Source organism: Drosophila takahashii, chromosome 3R, assembly GCF_030179915.1.
Source record: "Drosophila takahashii strain IR98-3 E-12201 chromosome 3R, DtakHiC1v2, whole genome shotgun sequence".
NCBI classification, from domain to species: domain Eukaryota; kingdom Metazoa; phylum Arthropoda; class Insecta; order Diptera; family Drosophilidae; genus Drosophila; species Drosophila takahashii.
This window is the reverse complement of record NC_091681.1, coordinates 15,676,982-15,698,701: the sequence shown is the minus strand read 5'-3', so window position 1 is coordinate 15,698,701 and position 21,720 is coordinate 15,676,982. Positions and strand designations below refer to the sequence as shown.

The window sequence follows — 21,720 nt, the reverse complement described above, 5'->3', positions numbered from 1 at the left end:
ATACCGTCCCATCAATGGAAAAACAGATTGATTTTTTAATTAAGTAATTAGTTCTTTATTGGAAAATTCAGAAATATATATAAGCTGTTAGTAAAATACCGGCTAGTTACCTGCACTTACCTCCGAGTACCAACCAAGTCAGCCAGAAGAGCCACCAACCAAAGTCCAAAGTGAGTCCGAGCCTCCGCTCTGCCGGCTACAACTTATGACTTATATTTGGGGGAGAGCTCTCCTTTTTGGGAAACGAATCGTATCCGGCTCGGGAGCGTTCCGTCCGTGGCCCGGCCAGTCTTGCAAAGAAATAGGCAGTGCATTAGTACGCGTTTTGCCCGGGGGTTAAGTGGGGGTCTCTAATGACGGTAACTAGCCCTGCTCGCTACCCTGCCGATCTGGGATGGATCGGAACCCCGGATTGTGCTGCTGCTCCTGCTCCTTTTTTTTCGCAAGGATATTGCTCCTGTGATCGATTCGGGTGGGTAACATTGGTTAGGACTTTATTTTGCTTGTTTGTATCTCGTCGCTGGCGTTTCTCTCGAAACGAACTCTAATTACAGAACATTTGTAAGTATGTTTTCAGTGGTTTTTGTTTTTCTGACTTAGCGTAGCATCTACTTCTTAGGGGCTAACAGAGTGGTATGTTTCGTATATATGGATTTCGATTGCTAGGACACAGCGTGTACACATTTCTGCGTGGCGTTCGCCTTTCAGGAATTAGGATCTTCTTCTTTGCAATAAATCATAGTATGTGTAAAAGTTCTTAGATGTACAAAAAAGTCATTACAAAATATGGTTCTATTTGATTTCTTACATTTCGCTGGATCGCTAAAAAATAAAATCAATCAATAAAATACATCTACATCCCGACATGAATAAAGTTCAAGGTACCTCTACCTTATAAACGCCCTTATAACAACTGGGTTCTTCAAAGAGAATCCGTCGATCAATTGATTTTCTGTTGGTAGTCAATTTTATAAAATAAAATTATTGTTTAATTTATATTTTGTTTGTTGGTTTCTTTCTTTTCGTTTCGTTTCTTTTAGTTTGTTTGTTTTGTTAATATAGTTAAAACTAAGCGTTCAGGGTTCTTAACAACCTAAACATGAATTGATCAGCGAATTAATGGTTACAAAAGAGAGATAGCAGCGTCGGTTCGTTTCGCTTTTGGCTGTTTCACTGTTTATTAGCTTGTTGCTGTTTCTGGCAAGTAGATTTTGGTTTTGGCCAGCAGAAAGCCGATAGCTTTCACTTGCACTCGGCCTGGTTTCTGGTTCTGGATCTGGATTTCTTGGTCCTGATCTTGTCTGCCTACTGATTGCCTGCCTGAGACTGTGATAGTGATTGTGCTTGTGCCTCTGCATCTGCCTGCCTAGACTCTGCCTGATAGTCGTCTAGCTTGAACTGACTCCCTCTCTCTCTCTGTCTATGTGTGTTTACCTAGTTGCGAAAAAGGAGAAAATTTTGCATTAGCTTCGATTCGTTCCAATTAATATTGATTGTTTGGTTTGGCTTCCAATAGCTAGCTGCCAATAACGACCAAAGATCCGAGCGTTTTTCAAGCATACGATGGGATGTAGGACATGCTTTACCAATTCATTCATATTTACCTTGTCTAGTAACGTCTATTGCCGCCGCCCATGTTTCCACCCTGGCCGCCGCCGCCTCCGGTGTTGTAGTTGTTGCCGCCAAAGCCTTGTCCTCCACCCTGGTTACCTGCAAAAGATGAAGGTTGAAGAGCAGGGTTAAAACAGGTATGGTTTTATTTCAACTGACGAATGAAATATGCTCATCATCAACAAAAGAAAATTTACAGAAAAACAATTCTTTATTTTTGCTATTCGGTATTGGAATGAACTTCTCAATGGATTAAAAATAATTAAGAGCGTACAGAATTTTAAATCAAAATTAATTATACACCTTCAGAACCGTTCATTTAATGAGAGAATTTAGTTTAAATACCCACATCAGTTTAAATTTGTAAAAAACTATATGTTTCAATCTAAATTTGTATCCCATTTTGTTCATTTTCTTTTTTTTTTTGTTTTTTGTATGTTATATATAGTCTTTTTATTTCTTATGTGCTTTTAACTGTTTTTTTAAGATTATTTTCTAAATTATTCTGATCAAAAAGTATTGTAATACACGTGACTAGCACATTAATATATAAGTTTAACTTGTAGTGCCGGGAATTTAACTAAATAAATATTGATATTTTTCCCGGGTCCTAATCGAACTTACCCTTGTTGAAACCTCCGCCGCCTCCTCCACTGCCTCCTTGGCTGTACGGAGCCGGGCGGCTGTTGCCAAAGTTGTTGTTGCGCTGCGGACCGCCGCCGTAGCTCTGCTGGTAATCGTTGCCGAAGCCACCGCCCCCGCCGTTGCCGCCCCAGCTGCCGTTGCTGCTGCCGCCGCCGTAGCCGCCTCCGCTGGCGCCACCATTGTTCCAGCCGCCGTTGCCGCCGCCCTGGTTGTTCCACGGACCGCCGCCGCCGCTTCCGCCCTGCTGGTTCCAACCGCCCGAGGCGCCGCCCTGACCGCCGCCGCCAAAGTTGCCGCTGCTGTTGCCGAAGCCACCGCCGCCGCCGGCTCCGCCCCAGTTGCCACCACCGTTCTGCCTGCCCTGGCCTCCCCAGCCGCCACCGCCGCCGCACTGGCCGCGATCACCCTGACCACCGCGTCCGCCAGGCCGAGGACCGCCTCGTCCTCCCTGTCCACCGCCGCCTCCTCCACCGCCACCACCACCACCACCGCCGCCCTGGCGGTCCATATCCTGCTTGGCAATCGCCTTCTTCACATCGAGGCTCTTGTTCTTGATGGTGTGGTTCTTCTGGAGGATGATCTTGTCCACGGGATCGTAGTCATCGAACTCGATGAAGGCGAAGCCGCGCTTCTTGCCCGTATCCTTGTCGGAAACGATATTCACGCCAACGATCTGGCCAAAGTCCTTGAAGTACTCGCGCAGGCACTCCTCGTCGTGATCGTCGCGAAGGCCGCCCACAAAGAGCTTCTTCACCGTGGCCCCGGCATTCGGGGCATCGATCTCCTGGCGCGGCACAGCCCTCTTGGGCTCCACGGTGCGTCCATCGATCTTGTGCGGGCGCGCATTCTGGGCATTGTCGATCATGTACGACTGCGAGTAGGTAATGAAACCGAAGCCGCGCGAGCGCTTCGTCTTGGGGTCCTTCATCACCACCACGTCCACGATGTTGCCCCACTTCTCGAAGTGCGATTTAAGGCCATCGTCCGTGGTGCGGTAGTCCAGACCGCCGATGAACAGTTTGCGCAGCTGCTCTGGCTCGGTGATCTGCGGGTGAATTTCAGGGGTCAGTAATGCATTTGCATAGAATGGAATGCTCAAGTAAAAGCTGCCGGTTTTTGTGTAAATAAAATTCCAGAAAATATTGCGTTGTTTGGTATAAATTCGATTTTAAAAATATATATGGATTACCGGCATATTTCTAGAACTTTATTTAATAACAAGTAACAACTTTTTGAGATGCTTGTTGGCTTAATAAATATATGATCTTGAATTGTACAACTTTTGAAAAGTCGTTGTTTGGTATAAATTCGATTTTAAAAGTACAAAATACATATCGATTACCGGCATATTTCTAGAACTTTATTTAAATACAAGAAACAGCTTTTTGAGATGCTGGTTGGCTTAATAAATATATAATCTTGAATTGTACAGCTTTTGAAAATTCAAAGATCTATTTAAAAATTTTATTAAAATAAGAGTAATTAAAAAAGTTAAAGTATAAACGGAATTGTGATACATTATTAAAAAAATATGTATTAATATAGTAGATCACGAATTTTTAAATAGTTTTTTTTTATGTTTTATAGACAACACATCTAATCATCAAAAGTTATTCTGAGGAAATATGCATATATGATAACTTATCACTGATAAGGCATACAAAGATTAAAGTAAAATCCAGCAATGAGTAATTCCAAGATCAACACGGTTATTGATAGAAAGTAATATTCGATCGCAATTGTTTATGATAGTAATTACGGTACTCGGGCGAGAAAAACGCCGCCCGCCATTTTCTTTTTACTATTTGCACCGCCATGACAGCTCTCTCGTGTTTGTGTGTATGTGTTTTCGTTGACTCTTCATTTTTTCTCGTTAGACAGCCGGTATCGTATTTTCTTTAACAATTATGTATATATTGTTGCCCCAAAATGGGGTCCATTTAACTTTTCGCAGTGTCAATAACCGGTTGAATTCGGACAAAGATCAAAGACCTGCTTAAAGTACTTTACACCCCAGCGAAAAAAGCCGCGTGCTGAATGCGTTGCAAATTTTGTCGGCGTCGACATTTTGCACTTTCCCACGCGTTGGCATAGGAAAAACAATTACTAAACAACTACTCACCTCGTCACCATCGTCGTAGTTTCCATTGGAGTCGTTCAGATCCGCCATTATTGTATTGTTTGTGTATAAAACTCAAGCAACTTTAAAACTTTTCACTTTTTCCAGCAGACGCCCGAAAAGTGTACAGCACGCACAAAGGAATTAGGCAGCAGAGTGACCATTTGTCAGATGCGCCGAAACGCCTGGGATCACGCGCTATTAGGGTGTTCCGCGAAACATGAAACTGAAACGATAGTATAAATAAAGAAACTGTATATTTGGGGACTTCTTCAAAATATATGCACCATTAATTGATGCGCTTACCTAAAACAACATATCAACGTTTATTGTACCTGAAGTAATGGATTTCTTAATCCGGTTAGATGTTTATCAGCTACTCACACAAATTCAGAAATTTCAACAATTCAGCGAGGCTGAAGCGGTGAAAACCAGAGTTGACACCTTTCTTTATAAAAGGAAACTGTGTAACATGTTACCAGTACGCATTATTTATTTTAATTTCTTAACTTATCATAGCCGTTTGAAAATTAAACAAGAAAGGAAGCTAACTTCGGCCAGCCGAAGTTTATATACCCTTGCAGGTATGCCTACTTAAAATGTTGTTTTTACAATGTCAAAAATTAAAACGCCTACTTTCTACAAAGTTGCAGTGGTTTTTCTATTATTTTTTTTTGATTATTCCTATGGGAGCCATAAGATATAGTGGTCCGATCCGGCATATGTACTACCTGCAATAGAAAGAAGACTTTTGGGGAAAGTTTCATCGCGATAGCTTTAAAACTGAGGGACTAGTTCGCATGGAAACGGACAGACGGACATGGCTAGATGGACTCGGCTTTTGATTCTGATCAAGAATATATATACTTTATGTGGTCGGAAACGCCTCCTTCGCTGCTTTGCAAACATCTGACTGAAATTATAATACAATGCAAAAATTATAATACAATGCAACAATATAATGCAAGGGTATAACAAGAAATATTTTTGAATATTTAGTTAATAACTGAAATTTTTATGTTAAATTTTCAAAAATACAAAATACAAAATTATATGATGAATTGATAACTGATTTATTCTGAAGTTTGTACAAAAATACACAAAGTTCGTATACTGCTTTTCAATCCAGGTTGCCGGATGACGGATTATATTAAAAAAACAAATTATCTATTTTATTCAGTTTTTTTAAATGGGTCAGATAATTAAAAAAAAAATAAAAAATGTATTATTACTTAAAAAATTTAGAATTTCAATGATTTTTTTTAATGAGAGCGTGCAACATGAAAAACATAAAAAGAATACCCACAGCGCGGCAAAGCGCATTGCCCGCCCAAAACATCGATAGGCGTAAAACTATCGTTCCATTCCACCTACGAAAAGGTTGTCAAACATCGTTATCGTTTTCTGCTGTCACTTTCACTTCCTGTCGAGTCGCTTGCGTTTTTTCGTGGAAAAAAAGAAGCCAGATAAAAGAGTGTGGAGACGAGTAAATTGTGAATTTACCTTAAATAATCTTTAGTAAACGGTACGTGCTGGTGAATACGATTAGGCTAAGAACAACGCCGATTTGCGGCCCTAGACAAATTGATTCTTTTCGCCAATGTTCTGTACACCCGGTACAATGCGTGCGTGTGTGTGTGACGTCTGTATGTGGTGGCGGCCATCTTGGCAAAATTCACACACACGCATGTGTATTATCTTTTTTTTTTCGTTCGGAAAGGACAGTTGAGCAAAATAGAAGCTGCAAAATAAAAGCGTTTCTCTTAAAATATACACTATTATTAATTTGCAGCACCTGCTTGAGATACGTAAAGAACCGTTATCATGGTGGGATCTCGAGTGTACGTGGGCGGTCTGCCGTACGGAGTGCGCGAGCGCGATTTGGAGCGCTTCTTCAAAGGCTACGGCCGCACTCGCGACATTCTCATCAAGAATGGCTACGGCTTTGTGGTGAGTAAAGAAATAGATATTTTAAATATTTAAAATAAAAAAATTAGACTTATACAACCATAAAAATAATGCACAACGCTCTTTGAACTCTGTTTTCTGTAGCAGCCTGTAATGCGAAATAATACTACATTCGCTATTAAAAAAAACATCTTTCCACAATCATTAAATTACAAAGTCCATTTTAAAAGCATTTTAATTTCCATATCCATTTACTTCCAACTGTTAAAAGAAAGGAAAGAAAGAGGGTAGTTTTGACCTTCGTATGGCATGATTTTTGTTTGTCCTTCTAAAAGCGTACCTAGAAAAAATATTTAAAAAAATTGATCTATTTTAAAAGGTTTTTTTCTATGCCTACTTATAAATATTCTTAAACCCATTTGGTAAAATTTAAAATTAGTTGTTAAAATAACAGTAAATTGATTTTTAATCCTTAATTACACCCAGAAAACTGAAAGTTAGTCCTAAATAAAATTAAATTACAATTTCCTGTTACTATAGAAATGTAAAAAATTAAAATTTTTGTTTTCAACACTTTTATTCATCACTGTAAAGTTGTTTCTTTGTTTACTTATTAGTATTGCCTCTAAAAAGTTATATAAGTGCCAACCTTGTACCATTTCCATAATTAATACTAAACACTAATTGAATTTTCAGGAGTTCGAAGACTACCGCGATGCCGACGATGCTGTTTATGAACTGAACGGCAAAGAGCTGTTGGGCGAGCGGTAAGTTAATAGAAAAAAAACCGCGAAACTGAGTGATTCACGCTTGTCTGTTCTATTTTTGCAGCGTGGTTGTTGAACCCGCCAGAGGTACCGCTCGAGGCAGCAACCGCGACCGCTACGACGATCGATATGGTGGTCGGCGGGGCGGCGGCGGCGGTCGCTACAACGACAAGTAAGTACTGGCCTCAAAACCGGACCAAAGTACCGACGATTCCGTCCTCTAACTTCGTTTGCGTTGAAGTTTGCCCCAAAATTAGCATTGCCAAATTATTTTCATTTGAAAACCCCATCCACACAGATGCGACCAGTTTAAATTGTTTGCCACATCATTATGGTATGAAAGTAAAAATGTGTTCGCAATAATAGTTTTAAAAATTCTTTATAATTCGTATTCTTAAAAACCCCAAAAATGTAATATTTTTTGAAAAATTTTAATCAATTTTTGGTACGACTAAAAACCCATTTTTTTTAATGCCTAGATTTTTAATAATTAAAATTTTATAGAATTTTTTTTTAATTAACCAGTATTTAAATTTAAACCAATATCCTCTGTGTGGAAGGGACCCAAACGACACTGACTTGCTGTTAATCTTATTATTTCCAAAACGCTCCGTTTTCCTATGCATATATTATGTTTTTCCTATGTTTGCACGCCTCCTATCCGCATAGTATGTAAAATGTTTGTTTTGTTTGCGCATAACCCCGAGTGTAAATATGCATATGTTCGAATATTCACCATCACCGTTGATTTTTTGTGATGGAGCAGCGGAAGGCAGCAGCGCAGTGTCAATACTAATTAGCGAATCCATTCAATTATTCACCAGAAACAAAAATTCCAGATCATCCTCTCGTTACGGGCCACCCTTGCGCACTGAGTACCGCCTGATTGTGGAGAATTTGTCCAGCCGCGTTAGCTGGCAGGTAAGTGAGAGCATGCATGGATCGATATATCGATCGATATATTCACTGTAGCTTAGATTCGAGGAGTGTAGTAGTATTATTAACGGCTAACCGATTGAAATGGATCTCTATTGCAAAACCAACCCACTAATCAACTTACCCAGCCCATTCCCCCCGTTTCAAACCCCTTTTTGATTTCGACTTTATATCCCCGGTGTCCCTCTCTTTCCCGTTTTTCGTTTAACTCCTCCACTCTGACTCCAGCCATCTTTAATCTGTAAATTAGCCATAAGCTGACCTAGGCTTAAGTGAATCGAAAAAAAAACAAGAAAATACTGCTAAAACCCTGGTACTGATCGGTGTAATCTACCCACCATTACTTTCTCTCGCACACACCAACCGAAACCGAAAAAAAAAGAGTTTGAGGTGCTTTTGACTGAGAGATTCCCTCCTCGGCCTGGGCTAAAAATCGAATGAGAATCGAATCGAGAATGACAAACTAGTGACCGATTCAGAGTGTTTCCCAAAAACCATGATGAGTGGTGGAAGACAGAGAGACAGTCCCCAGAGCAGCCCCAGATTGGTTCCAATCTCCGATCTGCGATCCACGATGATCTGCGACCTACGACCTCGACGATGCGCCATCGCCGCCGCCTCATCCATCCGTCCATTCCAAACTAAACCAAAAAATAAAAACATATATAAACGAGTCGATCAGAATCGAAACCAAAACCAAAATCAGAAAGCAGACGATGACGATGGACGATGATGAGCTGCCCGGGTCAAAAGGCCAGCCCACGTAAACCGATTTAAAGACGTAGGCTGGCCTCTTGCGTGTGTTAGGTATTTAACTCTCTGCTAAAACTATTCACAATTTTAACTACAAACAATATTATATAAAGAATTGTCAAATTCCTTATAGCCATTGTGAGTGTGAGAGGGCGTGAATCGAGTCGATCGACTGTGTGGTTAGATGAGAAGCTTGCCTTGCGTTCGCTAATTCTGAGATGAGATGATGTGATGGTGATGAGAGATGATGAGCATACTTGACGATGATCGATCGAAGACACGATGACTATACGATGCGCGTTCAGAGTTACCAACTTGGGCTATCGCCTCCGAACTTAGTCCTTCCCCCAATTCCCGGTTCTTCTGGCTGAGACTACCGAGACTAGACAACCCATCCGTTGGAGCAGCGAGAGAGCAGCGTCCCGAAACGTATTTCTTATTTTTACAGTTCGTTTGTGCGTCCGCCGCTGCCCCGGCAAACTGCTCCACTCTCTGGCTCTCTCTGGTGCGGTGGTTCTGGCCAGCGATGTCTGCTCTGATCTGATCTGACCTCCTGTATCTGACTGTATCCGGTGTGGCTCCCTCTGAAACTAAACGAATACAGCTACCGCTATCTCGCTACTTCTACCGCAACACTTGAATACTTTTTTGCCATTTATAATATGATTCTGTTGTGCATGAAAGATGAAAAACATAAACCAAACAAAAACCAAGTAGCAAACCAAAACACGAATACCAAAGTAACGAAACGTAACGAGGTCTGGCTGGCCATCCATCCATCCGCTCATCCGCCTGCCTTAACGATGTTCGATCGGACTTTCGATGAGGTCATGAGGTGTCCTTGGTGTCATTGGCCCACAGTTACTAGGCAGACAATCTAAACTCTCGGTGTAGAAACGATGTGTGTGTCCTCCTCTCTCTGAAAGCGCATTAAGTAAGAATTCAATTACAAATATTTTGTTAACTTTAATTTATTTCAAAACCAAATCAACTCTATATATATAAACCAACCACTGTTAACTATATATTGTTTACGCTTAAGTTCTGTGCCGCGTGCAGCGTGGAGTGTTTGAATGTTCCGACCGGGACGCTCGCTCTGCTCCTCCCTTCCCGATCGTGAGATTCTCGGTTGGTTCTCGGTCCACCCCGTAGGCAGGCGCGACAAGAGCACAGGATAGACGAATACACAGGGCAGACACTCAGTGAGAGAGAGAGGGACTCTAAAATCGGACTTGGTTAGGAGCCACAAATACCAGCGGAATCATTCAAAACGCTCCATCTGCTGCACGGGCCTTGTCCTTTGAGTTGCGCACCCACTGCCGTCGGTTGCGAAATGTGCGAGTTTCCTGCCAAAGCTAAATTTTACTAATTCGTATCTCTTCTCTTCCGACTTTGTGCGTCCCCTGCAGGATCTCAAGGATTACATGCGCCAAGCTGGCGAGGTGACGTATGCCGATGCCCACAAGCAGCGCCGCAATGAGGGGTGAGTTGAAAACAATCAATAATAAATCAATTCTTATAAAAAATTGTTCTTTCCCTGCAGCGTGGTTGAGTTTGCCTCGTTGTCGGACATGAAGACGGCCATTGAAAAGCTGGATGACACCGAGCTGAACGGCAGGCGCATCCACCTGGTCGAGGATCGCCGCGGAGGACGCAGCGGTGGTGGCGGCGGAGGTGGCGGCGGACGTGGACGCTCCCGTTCGTCCAGCTCTCGTTCGCGATCTCGCTCCCGCAGGCGTTCCCGCTCCCGCCGCTCGTCGCACTCGCGCTCCAAGTCGCGCAGCCGCTCCAAGTCCCGTGGCGGACGCTCCAAGTCCAAGTCGCCGGTCAAGTCTCGTTCTCGTTCCCGCTCGCGTTCCAAGTAAGTTTATAATTAAATACTTTTTGTAGGGATCGTACTTGATATCAAATTATATTGATTATTTTTAATATTTTTCAAAGCAATCTGCATTTAAAATATATTAAAGAAGAAATACTATCTTTAAACGCCTAATTAAAATGGAGATCTTTATATTTGTAAAATCTAGAAAATAGATTACTATAAAAATATTACATACGATCCCTTTAAATATTTATATTAGTTTCTTATGCTTACCCACCTAATTTATTTCTCCTCTTCTGCTTTAGCAAATCGCGTGACGTGTCCAAGTCCAAATCGAAGTCCCACTCCCGCACCCGCTCCCGTTCTCCCAAGCGCGAGCGCGACTCCCGTTCCCGCTCCCGTTCCGCCTCGAAGCGCGAGTCCCGCTCCCGCTCACGTTCCAAGTCCAACCAACGCCGCGACTCCCGCTCACGGTAAGTTTTGCTAGTCTTGCTGACCACTCGGCTCTTTATAGACAGTTCACGATTCTTTCTTTCGTGCTTTCTTTGGTTTTGTTTGGATGCACCTGTTGTTTGTAGACCTCCAACTGTGGTCGTTCAAAAGCTCGTACTATAATGTATTACAATGCCTTTCTATTGCAGCGATCGATCCCCATCGGCTGACAACAAGTCGCGTTCGCGCTCCCGCTCCCGTTCGGCCTCGCCCAAAAATGGAAACGCCTCTCCGGACCGCAACAACGAGAGCATGGACGATTAGATTAGTTAGCTGTCCCATTAATTTTAAAACACTTGATTTTAGACTTCTACTATAACTATTCTACGAACATCAACACTCAGACACCCCAACTTACCCTGCGCCACTACAACCAAAACTAAAAACTAATGAAAATGAAATCATATACAAATCCACAAACAATCAGGCCTCGTCATTTTTTAGTATGTAACGAATGGTTGGCACGCGGAGAAGCCCACTTGTAAGCTGAAAAATGACGGGGATATGTTGGTAGAGCAACAGCGTTGCTTAATTGGATTCAAGGAGTGCACATAGGCCATGTACACCGCACCATAACACTTAAAATTGTCTATACGATGAGTAATTTCAATAAATACGGATACATTTAAATTAAACTTGCTTGGATGGTTCTACTTATAAAATGGATAGCTCTTTGGGCAAACAATAAAAATACGATTTCGATTTTATTCATATATAAATTTAGTTTATTGTTTTTGTTGTAATTTCGGAATATAAGTATATTACAAAGTCTTAGGTTCACTATTTCGCATTATTTGCCTGAATTAAAATTACAATTTCATTTGATTTTAAATAGCTTGAATTTAAAGAATTCCACTGGTAATTTTTTAACCTCATCGGCTGAAATATACTATAGTTAAATATTTAAAATTTGGAAATTAATTAGCATTCTAAAAATCGTCCAGTTAAATCAAGTACATAACTAAGTTTTTTAAACTGACAAAGTTTTGGTTTCAACAATATATCGTTTTTCCTTTTTAAAGTAATTACTTTAATTAATTAAGTATACTATTATATACAAAGCACACAAGGATAAAAGAGTTTTTGTTTTTGAAGCGTTTGACGTCTCGAGTGAGCAATGGGCCTTGAAAAATGTATCGACTAACTAGAACAGATTATCGAAAATCCTATTTTAAATGCGAATGCCTTAAAACAATATTCATGGGAATGCTTAAATTAAGTGTGGGGAATTCGGTTCGACATTATCTACAACTATAACTAAATGCATTCTTTGCATAAATGCGATAGGGGGAGGTCTTGGGGTCTGAGACGGTATATGTCTGTCTAACACACGTACGATCCAAGCATTCGGATGCCATGAATCCATGACATCATGAACGTACGAGTGAGTTATTTGGCACATCGTGGAGTCACTTGAGCACTGGAGTTGCCTGAAATGTTTGGGCTTCTAGCTAAGTATTTTTGACACTTGGTTAGATAGAGGACGTGGCCTTAGTTGCGGCTACTAACTACTTGCGCACCGTAATTGTAAACTAATATCGAGTTTGTCTTCAAACATTACGTAATCATAATAAGTCTGAATAAAATGGATTTTTTAAACGTTAGCTAACATTAATCGGCTAAATAGTATTTACAGCATTAATTTGACACTTTCATTGCGTTATTTTGGCTCCTGGAATATATTCTACGTTTATATGCACGATCAGTTGCAAATTAAATGATTAAGATAGTTGGGGAAAAAAAGCAAAACGTTTCTGTTATGCTTGAATTTTTTTTTGAAACCGTTTCGGTTTTGAATTTTAAGTATTTCAAGGGACTAAAGGCAGTTTAATAGTCCTTAAATTGTTAAGGCTTTGATGGTATCAGTTTGGAAATACATTTCAAAGTCCTTCTCGAAACTGGCTATTACGATTTTCATGACCCTGTCTATGATATAATATAGATCTAGAGTGAAATAAATTATTTTACAAATAGCTGGGCCTATAAACGTAGTAATACCCTGGTTGATTTTGGCTCGAGGTTATCATCGGAATCGGTCTATTTAAGGCTACGGATGATTGGATGTTAGTGTTAAAATAGAAAGACTACAAGTGAGTGGTTGGTTGCCGTTTCATAATCTTTCGCATCGCTTCTAGGTTCTATCGCTCGGAAATGGCAGTGGTTTACAATCAATTGTATAGTGCCCTAGTTGTAAGTGTTGTATATATAGGTTTAGTCTCTATCCTGCCGACTGACTACATGTTGTATAGATTTTTATGCACTAGTTCACATTGTAAATGCACACACATGGCATATCATATCATATCATATCGCGGGGGAGCCTACATAAAATGCTCATTATCATTATCGTTATCCAAACGCTCAATCGTCGTGTCCTACATTCAGTTGCGAATCTATATAAGTTTTTAAGTACTATTAGAGCCTTGTTATCACTTTCGATTTGTAAGTCGTTTTTGGCGAGGGCTGGGGCCGCCACTTCGTTGTTCCAGCAACCCGCAGATCCTCCACCAAATATATCTAAATAGCGCCTCCTGCCCAACTCCTAGATCCTCCTAGATGCGAATGGATAAAAGTGAGACATTGCGCTTCAGCAGTGTGTGCGGTCGCAGCTCCAAGCTCGCCGTATCCCCCATGTCCACCATGTCCACGCCCATGTAGCTGCTGTCCATGGTCCCGCGGTCGGCCAGAGTGTGCAGGCTCTGGGTGTCGTAGTCGTAGTTCAAATCCTGCATGGGCACCACCTCGGGCAGAAGGTGTCGGATGTGTGTGGGCGATCGCCTCAATTTGTATTGATTTCTGTGGGTTAAGATTTCAAGATTTTAGATAAGCATTCGATTTTATAGGGGGTCGGTACAATAGGCATGCATGATGGGTGGAATAACCTGACTTCACTCAAATATATATCCTTCATAGCGATAATTTTGATTGGGTTTTAATTATGTAATCTTTTATTTAGAGACATATATCAGTTGAATCAGGTTATCAATCTAATCGGATGAAATGGAAAGCTTACTCTGCATCGTTGTTCTTTTCCAAGTGGTTACTTCTGCAGATGTGCAAAACATAAAGTGTAATAAAAATAAAAATGAGTACACCACATTCATATAACATTACAATACTCAATGAAAGAGGCCGAGGAGTAAGACAATTCGCACAAAGAAATTTTCTGCCCAAAATATTATCCTTAATTGGAAGATCTCGTTTAAGAAATCAATAATATATTTATGAAAACCCTACAGTTTATATACCCTTTAGCCAAAACGTAGTAATTTATGATACTTGTTTTAATGAAATTTCGTATCATTTTGATCTTAATAAAATCTTAATTAAAAGAAAGAAAGATCGAAATGTCTTTTTTACATTATTCAATGGTAAAAATTATTTAAAATGATCTTTGAATACCAATTTGATTTGGAAATTCTGTGTTTAAAGACAATTACAAATTTTGTAAATTTCGTATAATTTTGATCTTAATAAAATCTTAATTAAAAGAAAGAAAGATCGAAGTGTCTATTTTACATTATTCAATGGTAAAAATGATTTAAAATGATCTTTGAATACCAATTTGATTCGGAGATTCTGTGTGTAGAAAATCCTTCAGTTTAAAAAAAATTAAAAATTTTTGAAATTTTGTATCGTTTTGATCTTAATAATTCTAATCCTAATCCTAATCCTTCAGTTTAAAAAGATTTTAAAATATTGGAATTGTTTCACTTTCACATTCAATTTAGATTAGAAAACCCCTTAAGAGTAGGTATAAAATAACGTTATCTAATCAAACTTTAAGGTAATCTGCTCATAATCTTTGACAATGGAAATCCTGAAACTTGAATACCTAATTTAAATCCTATCTTGAGTCACTCTAAAGTCGGCATAGGCGAAGTCACTTCCAGTATAAAGAATTTGTATTGTACCAACTGGCTGGACAAAAAAGGGGAAATACTAAAGGTCAAAGAGCTTTCGACGGCCCTCAGACACTTGTGAGCCCCCCGAGTCCCATCTCTAGATAATAGAGCAGGAAAATCCTGTCGAGTGCCCAGTGAATTGGCCTGCACCCCTGAGCCTCTTGCTAATCGTGCGATTACGTACTTTTTATGTCGGTTGCCTTTGAGGCACATGCAATGGCACGAGCACATGGACGAGGTGTTGCTTCCGTTCAGAGACTGGCCGTCGTGTCCCTCGTAGCCGCTCAGAATGGATCCGTTGGATGTTATCACATCGCCCTCCAGCTTCACAGCCACTTGCAGCGCCTGCAAGGGGTTATTACAGGTGTATTAGATATATATCTTGAACAGATCCAGTGGGGTGTTGGAATGCCGAGTGGGTGGAGTATAGCGTTGAAGACTGAGGAACGGTATTCGTGTGGTTGTGGTGATGGGATTATTATCATCGGGGTGGTGGTGCTTCTTGTTCAGTGTCGTACAGAAAGCCAGGTGGTTAAGTAGTTTGTTTTAGGGGGCGTGTTAGTTTAGTTTTAGTCAAAAGTATTGGAATCTGAAAAACCGCAATCACCTCGTTGGTCCATAAACTGGACTTGGACATAAACTAAGCTCGCGTTTTGCATTTGGTTCGTTTCATTATCGTTTCGTTTCGTTAAGTCAAAAGCAACCGAAAATATGCGAAAAAAGAAAATATTTATTCGATTTTTATTGGGTAGCTCTCGCATTTGGGCCTGCATTGAATAGATTTTATAAATTAATTTGTTCAAACACATTTGTTATAATATAAGTAAATTGAAAAAGAAACCGGAAGGTGCAAGATCAAGAGTTAGCCAAGTGTGCAGCAAAGTGGCAAGCAGATATGATATGATATATATAAAAAAGGACTATAGTTAATTTAACAAGTTTTTGGTCAAAAGGTACGAGAGTATGAGACAGATGGAAGTTGTACGAAGAAAAAAGTTGACAAAATTTGGAATATTATGGAATCTAGGGTACAGTGAAGCGTTGGTATAAGGTTAAAAAGCTGTAGATCAAAAGCGGTTGACTACCAAAAACGGAGGGGGGAAAAGCCTCGAGTTTGGAAACACTCGCGCTGGTACGAGTGTATTAATACGATAGTAATATAAAATCCAGAAAAACAGTCCTCAAGTCTACGGTAATAAATGGCATGAGTTGCTCGACTTACTCCCGAACGGAGGACCCTCATCTCACCTGCATGGCCTGGGCCTCGTCGCGTCGCTCATCCTCGGTATTCATTGTAACAAACCTAAGTACTAACAAGTTCAGCGAGGCGGCCACGATGGCCAGGCCAAATAGTATAAATATCAGTGCGAACATCACGTATTCGGGCTTCCTGTTCAGTGCATTGTCCCGCTGCAGGGCTACCATGTCGCCAAATCCTGTAAGGGTATTAAATAATATATATCATTTGATAGGATACCGGAACCTGATCCCTTACCTATTGTGGTTAAAGTAATAAAACAGTAATATACTGAATCGAAGTAGCTCCAGCCCTCGAATTTCGAAAAGGCCGCAGCACCGCCTGCTATCGTCAGCGAACTGAGTGTGGTCACAACACATATGAGGTCCACCTCCGAGGCGACGGTCCTTTTGCAGCGCAGCGAGGAGCGGACCGCTTTGATAACATAGCTGTGGTTCGGAAATAACATGATATGTGAGTTCCAAGATAATAGAAAATGAAATTTAGATCAACTACTTGAAAGTTTCAGGTCTGAAATACTAATAATGAAAGTTAAGCTAATTTCTTTATAGCGAAAAAGCTTAGGGATATGTGAAATTGTGCTTCGAAATTGAAATACTGAAGACAAGTTATAGTTTTAATACACCCAATAAAAGCGATATGAAACGTAGATAGATTTTACAGTATTTAAGATCAATTTTACAGTATTTAAGATCAATTTTACATTATTTAAGATCAATTTCAATTTGATATGCGGCCAGGTAAATTTTACCTGTTCAAAGAGTATTTCATGTAAAAACGATATGGGTTTTGCATGACCTGAAATTTACATGGCCATATCGCTTTTACGGGAACACGCTTATATTGTGTGTATGAACTAGACATTGAAGAGTGAAAATTTATACAAGCAAACACACCTGCTCAGTCTATTCACTCTTTCTCCGATGCTCTGGAACATAACGAGACCCAGGGGAATCCCCACAATGGCATAGCACATCGTGAAGAGCTTCCCGCCCACCGTACTGGGCGTTGAGTGTCCGTAGCCTGAAATGGTGGGTCATCATTAGTAGTATATACATATATATCATCGCATCTATATATAGGTTAGATAACTCACCTATGGTGGTTAGCACCGTGGTTGCATAATAAAATGCACCGGTGAATTTCCACTGCTGGCCGGCCTTGTGCGATTCCGATTTGAGCACCACAGTCTCCATGACTTTGAAGTCCTCCATTGAGATATTGTATTTGCGTATTATCATGTCCTCGGCATCTGCAATTAGTCGCAAGGAAGGCAAGAGTGTTTATGACGCAACTCACACGAGTCTCGACGGCAGGTAATGGTCGTTATGTTCGTCAGTGAAAAGCAATTATGCACTCAAACAAATAAGGGGTCTTTTGAATAATCAATAAGCTTATTTCTAATCTAAGAGGTATAACAGGATTTTAATGATTGGTCCTATGAATGGATTTAAAATTTGTCATTGAAAAAAGTTGGGAATTACTAGATTAGTATAATTAGTTTTATTAAAACTTTTTTTAGAATGAAAGTTTTAGACTAGACTCGAACTCGGAACCTCATAAATAAATCATAAATCTAATTCACAAAAATAAATATTAAAGCTAATTATACATATCTTCTTTGAAGAACTTTCTTAAGTGTTGCAAGAAATGTAGTATTTTTTATATCCCACTGGCAAAATATTTATAAATTAAGGATCTTTAAATTATATTGACCCATTTTTGTATTTTAAAAACCCTAAATCCATTTAGAATATAGTAGTATATTTATTTAGTATATAGTAGTAAATTTATGATTTAATAAGAATATTAAAATTATACTACCAATTTTTGTATTTCAAAAACCCTAAATCCTTTTGAAGTGGAACATTTTTTTCAGTGTACGGTTGTGGTTGCACTTCCACTTGCTTTCGCACTCACCTTGCAGCGCCTCCCAACGACGCTTTTCCGTTTCCGATTCGAGGGCGTCAAAGACGGCGGCGCCGACAAGCAAATAGGTAAATGTACACACGATCAAGGATATCGTGCGCACATTTTGTTTCTTCATTCTTCATTTAGGCGAGTATTGGGTGGTTGATCGTTGGTTCAGTGGCGTCGCCTCCGTTTGCGGTACAGTTTGCAGAGTTTGCAGTTATCCTGGCTGCTCACCTGGCTAACCGGCCTGCACCTGCCGTCGTCCATATGAATCCCGTCGAGTCGCTCGCAAAGGACGAACTTCCCAAATTGGGTTAGGACGCGACTTTCACTCGGTTCTAGTTTTTGGTCTCTTCTGATTTTCTTTTTCTTTTTGGCAAACTCACTTAGCACTTTGATTGCATTAAAAATAATATCACTCGGGGAGGGGGGAAGTGCTGGGTGTTCGTTCGAGTCGGTTAGCTTTCGGCGAGGAGGTGGTGGCGTTTATTTCTGTCACAGGCCGTGGGCCTTTGTCCTCGTCGCGTTCGTTGCGCCGTCCATGTCCTTGCGTTATTTATGCTGCCAGTGAACGTAGTAGGTGTGCATGTGCATGTGCCCGTGCGTTCCATGCTGCAATCCTTCATCGGGCGGCGCTGCTCTCAAGGATTATGGTGCCACTGCTGCTGCGGGTGACGGGCGCCATCGCGCTGCGCTCGTACTTTCGTGTCCTTCCTGCGTGGAATGGCTCGAATTAGGTTTTATGGCTGGGCTAAAAATAGCGCCTGCAACTAATCTCTCATCATCAATATCGGGACCCCACTATATGAAGTTTCCCAAAACAGTTGTGGTCAAGTTTATAGCACTCGAAATGAATTATTAAGTATCAATAGGCAATACAATTTTTGTATAATTTTGATTGTACTATGGGCAAAGTTTGGTTCAGGTTTTTCAATCTCTGAATTTTAGATAACTCTTTAAAGGACTAAAATAAGAGAGTCAGAATAGATTTTTCTAATCATTCCAATCCTACTTTAAAACATCATTTAAAGTGATTTAAATGCTGTAAATCACTTTAAATTTTTTAATTTTATTATTTACAGCATTTAAATCACTTTAAATCAGCGGTCGGCACACTCATACAATTTCATTATACCCTTGTAGAGGGTATTATAATTTCAGTCAGATGTTTGCAACGCAGTGAAGGAGACGTTTCCGACCACATAAAGTATATATATTCTTGATCAGCACCAATAGCCGAGTCTATCTAGCCATGTCCGTCTGTCCGTCTGTCCGTCTGTCCGTTTCTATGCGAACTAGTCTCTCAGTTTTAAAGCTATCGCGATGAAACTTTCCCGAAGGTCTTCTTTCTATTGCAGGTAGTACATATGTCGGAGCCAGCCGGATCGGACCACTATATCTTAAGGCTCCCAATCAAATATAAGAAAATTCATTGTAACTTTGTAGGAAGTAGGCGTTTTGATTCTTGACTACTTAAAAACAAAATTGAAATAAATCAAAACGCTGAATCTGGAATCCCTGGAACTGCACCGAGTGAGTATTCTTTTATCTACAAGGGTATATAAGCTTCGGCTGACCGAAGGTAGCTTCCTTTCTTGTTTTGTTTTATATTTGTGTGAGTAAATTGCACGGGGCAGCTCATCAGTGTGTGTGTAAAGACCGCTGTTCTACAGTATACGTGATAGGCAGAGAATGAGCAGAACAATTTCCTATGCTCACTTAATAGGACGCTGCCGACCGCTGCTTTAAATGGTGTTTTAAATTATAGCGTATAATAAAAAAAAATAAAGCATTTAACCAAAGGATTTAGGGATATATGACCACCTAACAGGCGATTTTTAACCTTTGTAAACTTCCTATTAAAGATCTCAGGATCCTAACTTAATTTTTGTGCTATTCCTTTGACCGCCGCTGTGTGTACACTTCATCTCACCTTACTCACACACACTCGCCCACTACACCACACCACACAAACATGCAAATGAAAAATTCATTTGCATGTGTCCTTCGCCCAATGAGCGTAAGGATTTGTGGACACACTGGCAAAACTGGCATTTTGGCAACGTGTGAAGCTGCGAAATCTCAGCTGTAATTGTTGAATAATTCAGTTAGCACGCGGGATAATGAGACGCCGAAAATGAAAGCTCTTCCTTGAGAGTCCAAGTGTGTGTGTGTGTGTTTTGGCCATCTAACGGCAATTTATTGATGAACAATGAGGCAGCATTGCAGTGTCTCTGAATTATTCAAGTGTGTGTGTGCGTAAGTGTGTATATGCGTAAGTATGTGTCAGAGGTCCAAAGCGCGTTGAAGTGTACCCACACACACATACACACATACACAGACAGACAGAGGCACAGGCTTTTTTTAATTCATCGAGTGTAGTAGCCGAAATGTTGGTCCTTCGGTGCGGATTGTGGGGGTTGGTTTTCCTTCTCCCCTTATCCACATCCCCACAGACACACACACACACACAGATACAAGTGATGCCCGCCCTTAGTTAACTTTTTTGTTAGTTTCCTTGCTTCTTGTTTGTTGTGCTATTTCGCGCAGCTTTCTATCCACCCCCTTCCCCCCGAAAAATCTCTCGCAGATTCCTTCACAATTCCCATGCACTGGCAATGACAGTGACACTATCAAGAGACTGGCCCTCCCCCCACACCCCCCACTTCGCGAAAAAAAGGACGAGCAGAAGAAGAGTCCTCACATTTGAATTGTTCCATTATGTAAAGCCCGCACACATACACATCCTTTCCGCTGAAAACAGGACGAGAATCTCGAACGGTCGGTTATTAATCATCAGTCACCGCAGAGCACACAGCACACAGATCCTTTGCGTTTCGTTAGCTATAATTGCACAAATTTCAGCGGCGCCCCACAATTTTTTCACTACCGTAATTTGGACCGCACTTTCGTCCTGTCGCATCCGTAATGCTCTCGACTCGACGGCTGCGGAAGCTTTGCTCCGGCGCACAAAACCATCGGTTGCTGGCAGGGTTGTGAAGGATATTATTCTGGTTAAAAATTATAAATGTTCTTCGAAAGACAGAACATTTTCACTTTTTTTTTAAGGGTTTTAATTTATATTTCCTTTAATGGCAATCGGATGCTGCGGCACAAGTGAAAACATTTTACGACTTTTACGCTGCGAGCTGTGTTGCTTAAATAGATTTTCGAACGAAAGCTTGTCCTGCTAAATTTTCCCTCTTCGCGGAAATTCTCTCTCACTGTTAGGGCTCTCTTTGAATATTACATTTCCCTCGGAGTCCTTGGTTTGAGTCTTCGCTTAGGTCATGTCGATTTTTATTAGCCTTACTTCGAAAAAAAAACCAATTAAAAAAAATATTAACACTTCTAAATTTTACAAATATTTTATCAAATCAAACTTTTTTCTAAAAAAAAAATGATTTATGTTTTACATAAACCATTCTATTCTTGGGCCTTAGACGAGCACAGTTTGAAAAGCACTGTGCAGACTTCAGAATTGGTTGAAAACTCGGCTAGCTCAAAAAATCTCAGAGGGGAAATTTAAAAAATATTTAGTCTTTTAAGCTAAAAATAGTTATTCTAGATTGTAGTTCGAAAACGTTCAG

The 21,720-nt window shown here is 40.4% G+C and overlaps 3 protein-coding genes and 1 long non-coding RNA gene across 14 annotated transcripts; 1 reads left to right on the top strand and 3 right to left on the bottom strand.

Annotated features, from left to right (window-relative positions):
- Nucleotides 1-150: 150 nt before the first annotated feature.
- On the bottom strand, nucleotides 151-4,539 carry Hrb87F (Heterogeneous nuclear ribonucleoprotein at 87F). 2 transcript variants are annotated; one of them, XM_070216644.1, is made up of 4 exons: nucleotides 4,379-4,539; nucleotides 2,236-3,301; nucleotides 1,605-1,710; nucleotides 151-290 (listed from the first exon to the last, which is right to left on the bottom strand). In XM_070216644.1, exons 1-3 carry the CDS (start codon nucleotides 4,424-4,426, stop codon nucleotides 1,610-1,612), a joined length of 1,215 nt encoding a protein of 404 aa, XP_070072745.1. In that variant the 5' UTR covers nucleotides 4,427-4,539; the 3' UTR covers nucleotides 151-290; nucleotides 1,605-1,609. The 2 variants fall into 2 exon arrangements, with proteins under 2 accessions (XP_070072745.1, XP_017001373.2); XM_017145884.3 differs by lacking the exon at nucleotides 151-290 and adding an exon at nucleotides 468-1,434.
- A 1,201-nt stretch (nucleotides 4,540-5,740) lies between these two features.
- B52 (serine and arginine rich splicing factor B52) lies at nucleotides 5,741-11,688 on the top strand. Of its 5 annotated transcripts, none has more exons than XM_017145804.3 (9): nucleotides 5,742-5,900; nucleotides 6,168-6,325; nucleotides 6,980-7,050; nucleotides 7,115-7,222; nucleotides 7,890-7,971; nucleotides 10,149-10,222; nucleotides 10,283-10,600; nucleotides 10,867-11,034; nucleotides 11,203-11,688. In XM_017145804.3, the coding sequence occupies exons 2-9, from the start codon at nucleotides 6,200-6,202 to the stop codon at nucleotides 11,315-11,317; spliced, it is 1,062 nt and encodes a 353-aa protein (XP_017001293.1). In that variant the 5' UTR covers nucleotides 5,742-5,900; nucleotides 6,168-6,199; the 3' UTR covers nucleotides 11,318-11,688. The 5 variants fall into 5 exon arrangements, with proteins under 5 accessions (XP_070073070.1, XP_017001293.1, XP_070073068.1 ...); XM_070216967.1 differs by having other exon boundaries at nucleotides 7,875-7,971; XM_070216969.1 differs by lacking the exons at nucleotides 10,149-10,222; nucleotides 10,283-10,600; nucleotides 10,867-11,034; nucleotides 11,203-11,688 and adding an exon at nucleotides 8,369-9,673 and having other exon boundaries at nucleotides 5,741-5,900.
- LOC138913384 (uncharacterized) lies at nucleotides 9,727-10,936 on the bottom strand. The gene is made up of 2 exons (XR_011419090.1): nucleotides 10,839-10,936; nucleotides 9,727-10,762 (listed from the first exon to the last, which is right to left on the bottom strand). It is a non-coding gene; the product is annotated as an uncharacterized lncRNA (long non-coding RNA).
- Nucleotides 11,689-12,948: 1,260 nt separating the features above from the next.
- Task6 (TWIK-related acid-sensitive K[+] channel 6) lies at nucleotides 12,949-21,720 on the bottom strand. Of its 6 annotated transcripts, none has more exons than XM_017145800.3 (9): nucleotides 20,835-21,720; nucleotides 18,137-18,844; nucleotides 17,313-17,468; nucleotides 17,113-17,239; nucleotides 16,454-16,644; nucleotides 16,207-16,394; nucleotides 15,143-15,303; nucleotides 14,067-14,099; nucleotides 12,949-13,849 (listed from the first exon to the last, which is right to left on the bottom strand). In XM_017145800.3, exons 2-9 carry the CDS (start codon nucleotides 18,261-18,263, stop codon nucleotides 13,606-13,608), a joined length of 1,227 nt encoding a protein of 408 aa, XP_017001289.1. In that variant the 5' UTR covers nucleotides 18,264-18,844; nucleotides 20,835-21,720; the 3' UTR covers nucleotides 12,949-13,605. The 6 variants fall into 6 exon arrangements, with proteins under 6 accessions (XP_017001289.1, XP_017001288.1, XP_017001290.1 ...); XM_017145799.3 differs by having other exon boundaries at nucleotides 20,873-21,720; XM_017145801.3 differs by having other exon boundaries at nucleotides 21,021-21,720.

Bases quoted from the DNA above. Each gene is read 5' to 3' on its own strand.
- Hrb87F (XM_070216644.1), bottom strand. From the start codon at position 4,426: ATGGCGGATCTGAACGACTCCAATGGAAACTACGACGATGGTGACGAG. The intron at 3,302-4,378 runs GTGAGTAGTTGT...ATTCACCCGCAG, and splicing joins ACTACGACGATGGTGACGAG to ATCACCGAGCCAGAGCAGCT. The intron at 1,711-2,235 runs GTAAGTTCGATT...CATCTTTTGCAG, and splicing joins CGGCGGAGGTTTCAACAAGG to GTAACCAGGGTGGAGGACAA.
- B52 (XM_070216967.1), top strand. From the start codon at position 6,200: ATGGTGGGATCTCGAGTGTACGTGGGCGGTCTGCCGTACGGAGTGCGC. The intron at 7,223-7,874 runs GTAAGTACTGGC...ATTATTCACCAG, and splicing joins GGCGGTCGCTACAACGACAA to AAACAAAAATTCCAGATCAT. The intron at 11,035-11,202 runs GTAAGTTTTGCT...TTTCTATTGCAG, and splicing joins CGCCGCGACTCCCGCTCACG to CGATCGATCCCCATCGGCTG.
- Task6 (XM_017145800.3), bottom strand. From the start codon at position 18,263: ATGAAGAAACAAAATGTGCGCACGATATCCTTGATCGTGTGTACATTT. The intron at 16,645-17,112 runs GTGTGTTTGCTT...TCCGAACCACAG, and splicing joins AGAGTGAATAGACTGAGCAG to CTATGTTATCAAAGCGGTCC. The intron at 14,100-15,142 runs GTACGTAATCGC...GCACATCTGCAG, and splicing joins AAAGGCAACCGACATAAAAA to AAGTAACCACTTGGAAAAGA.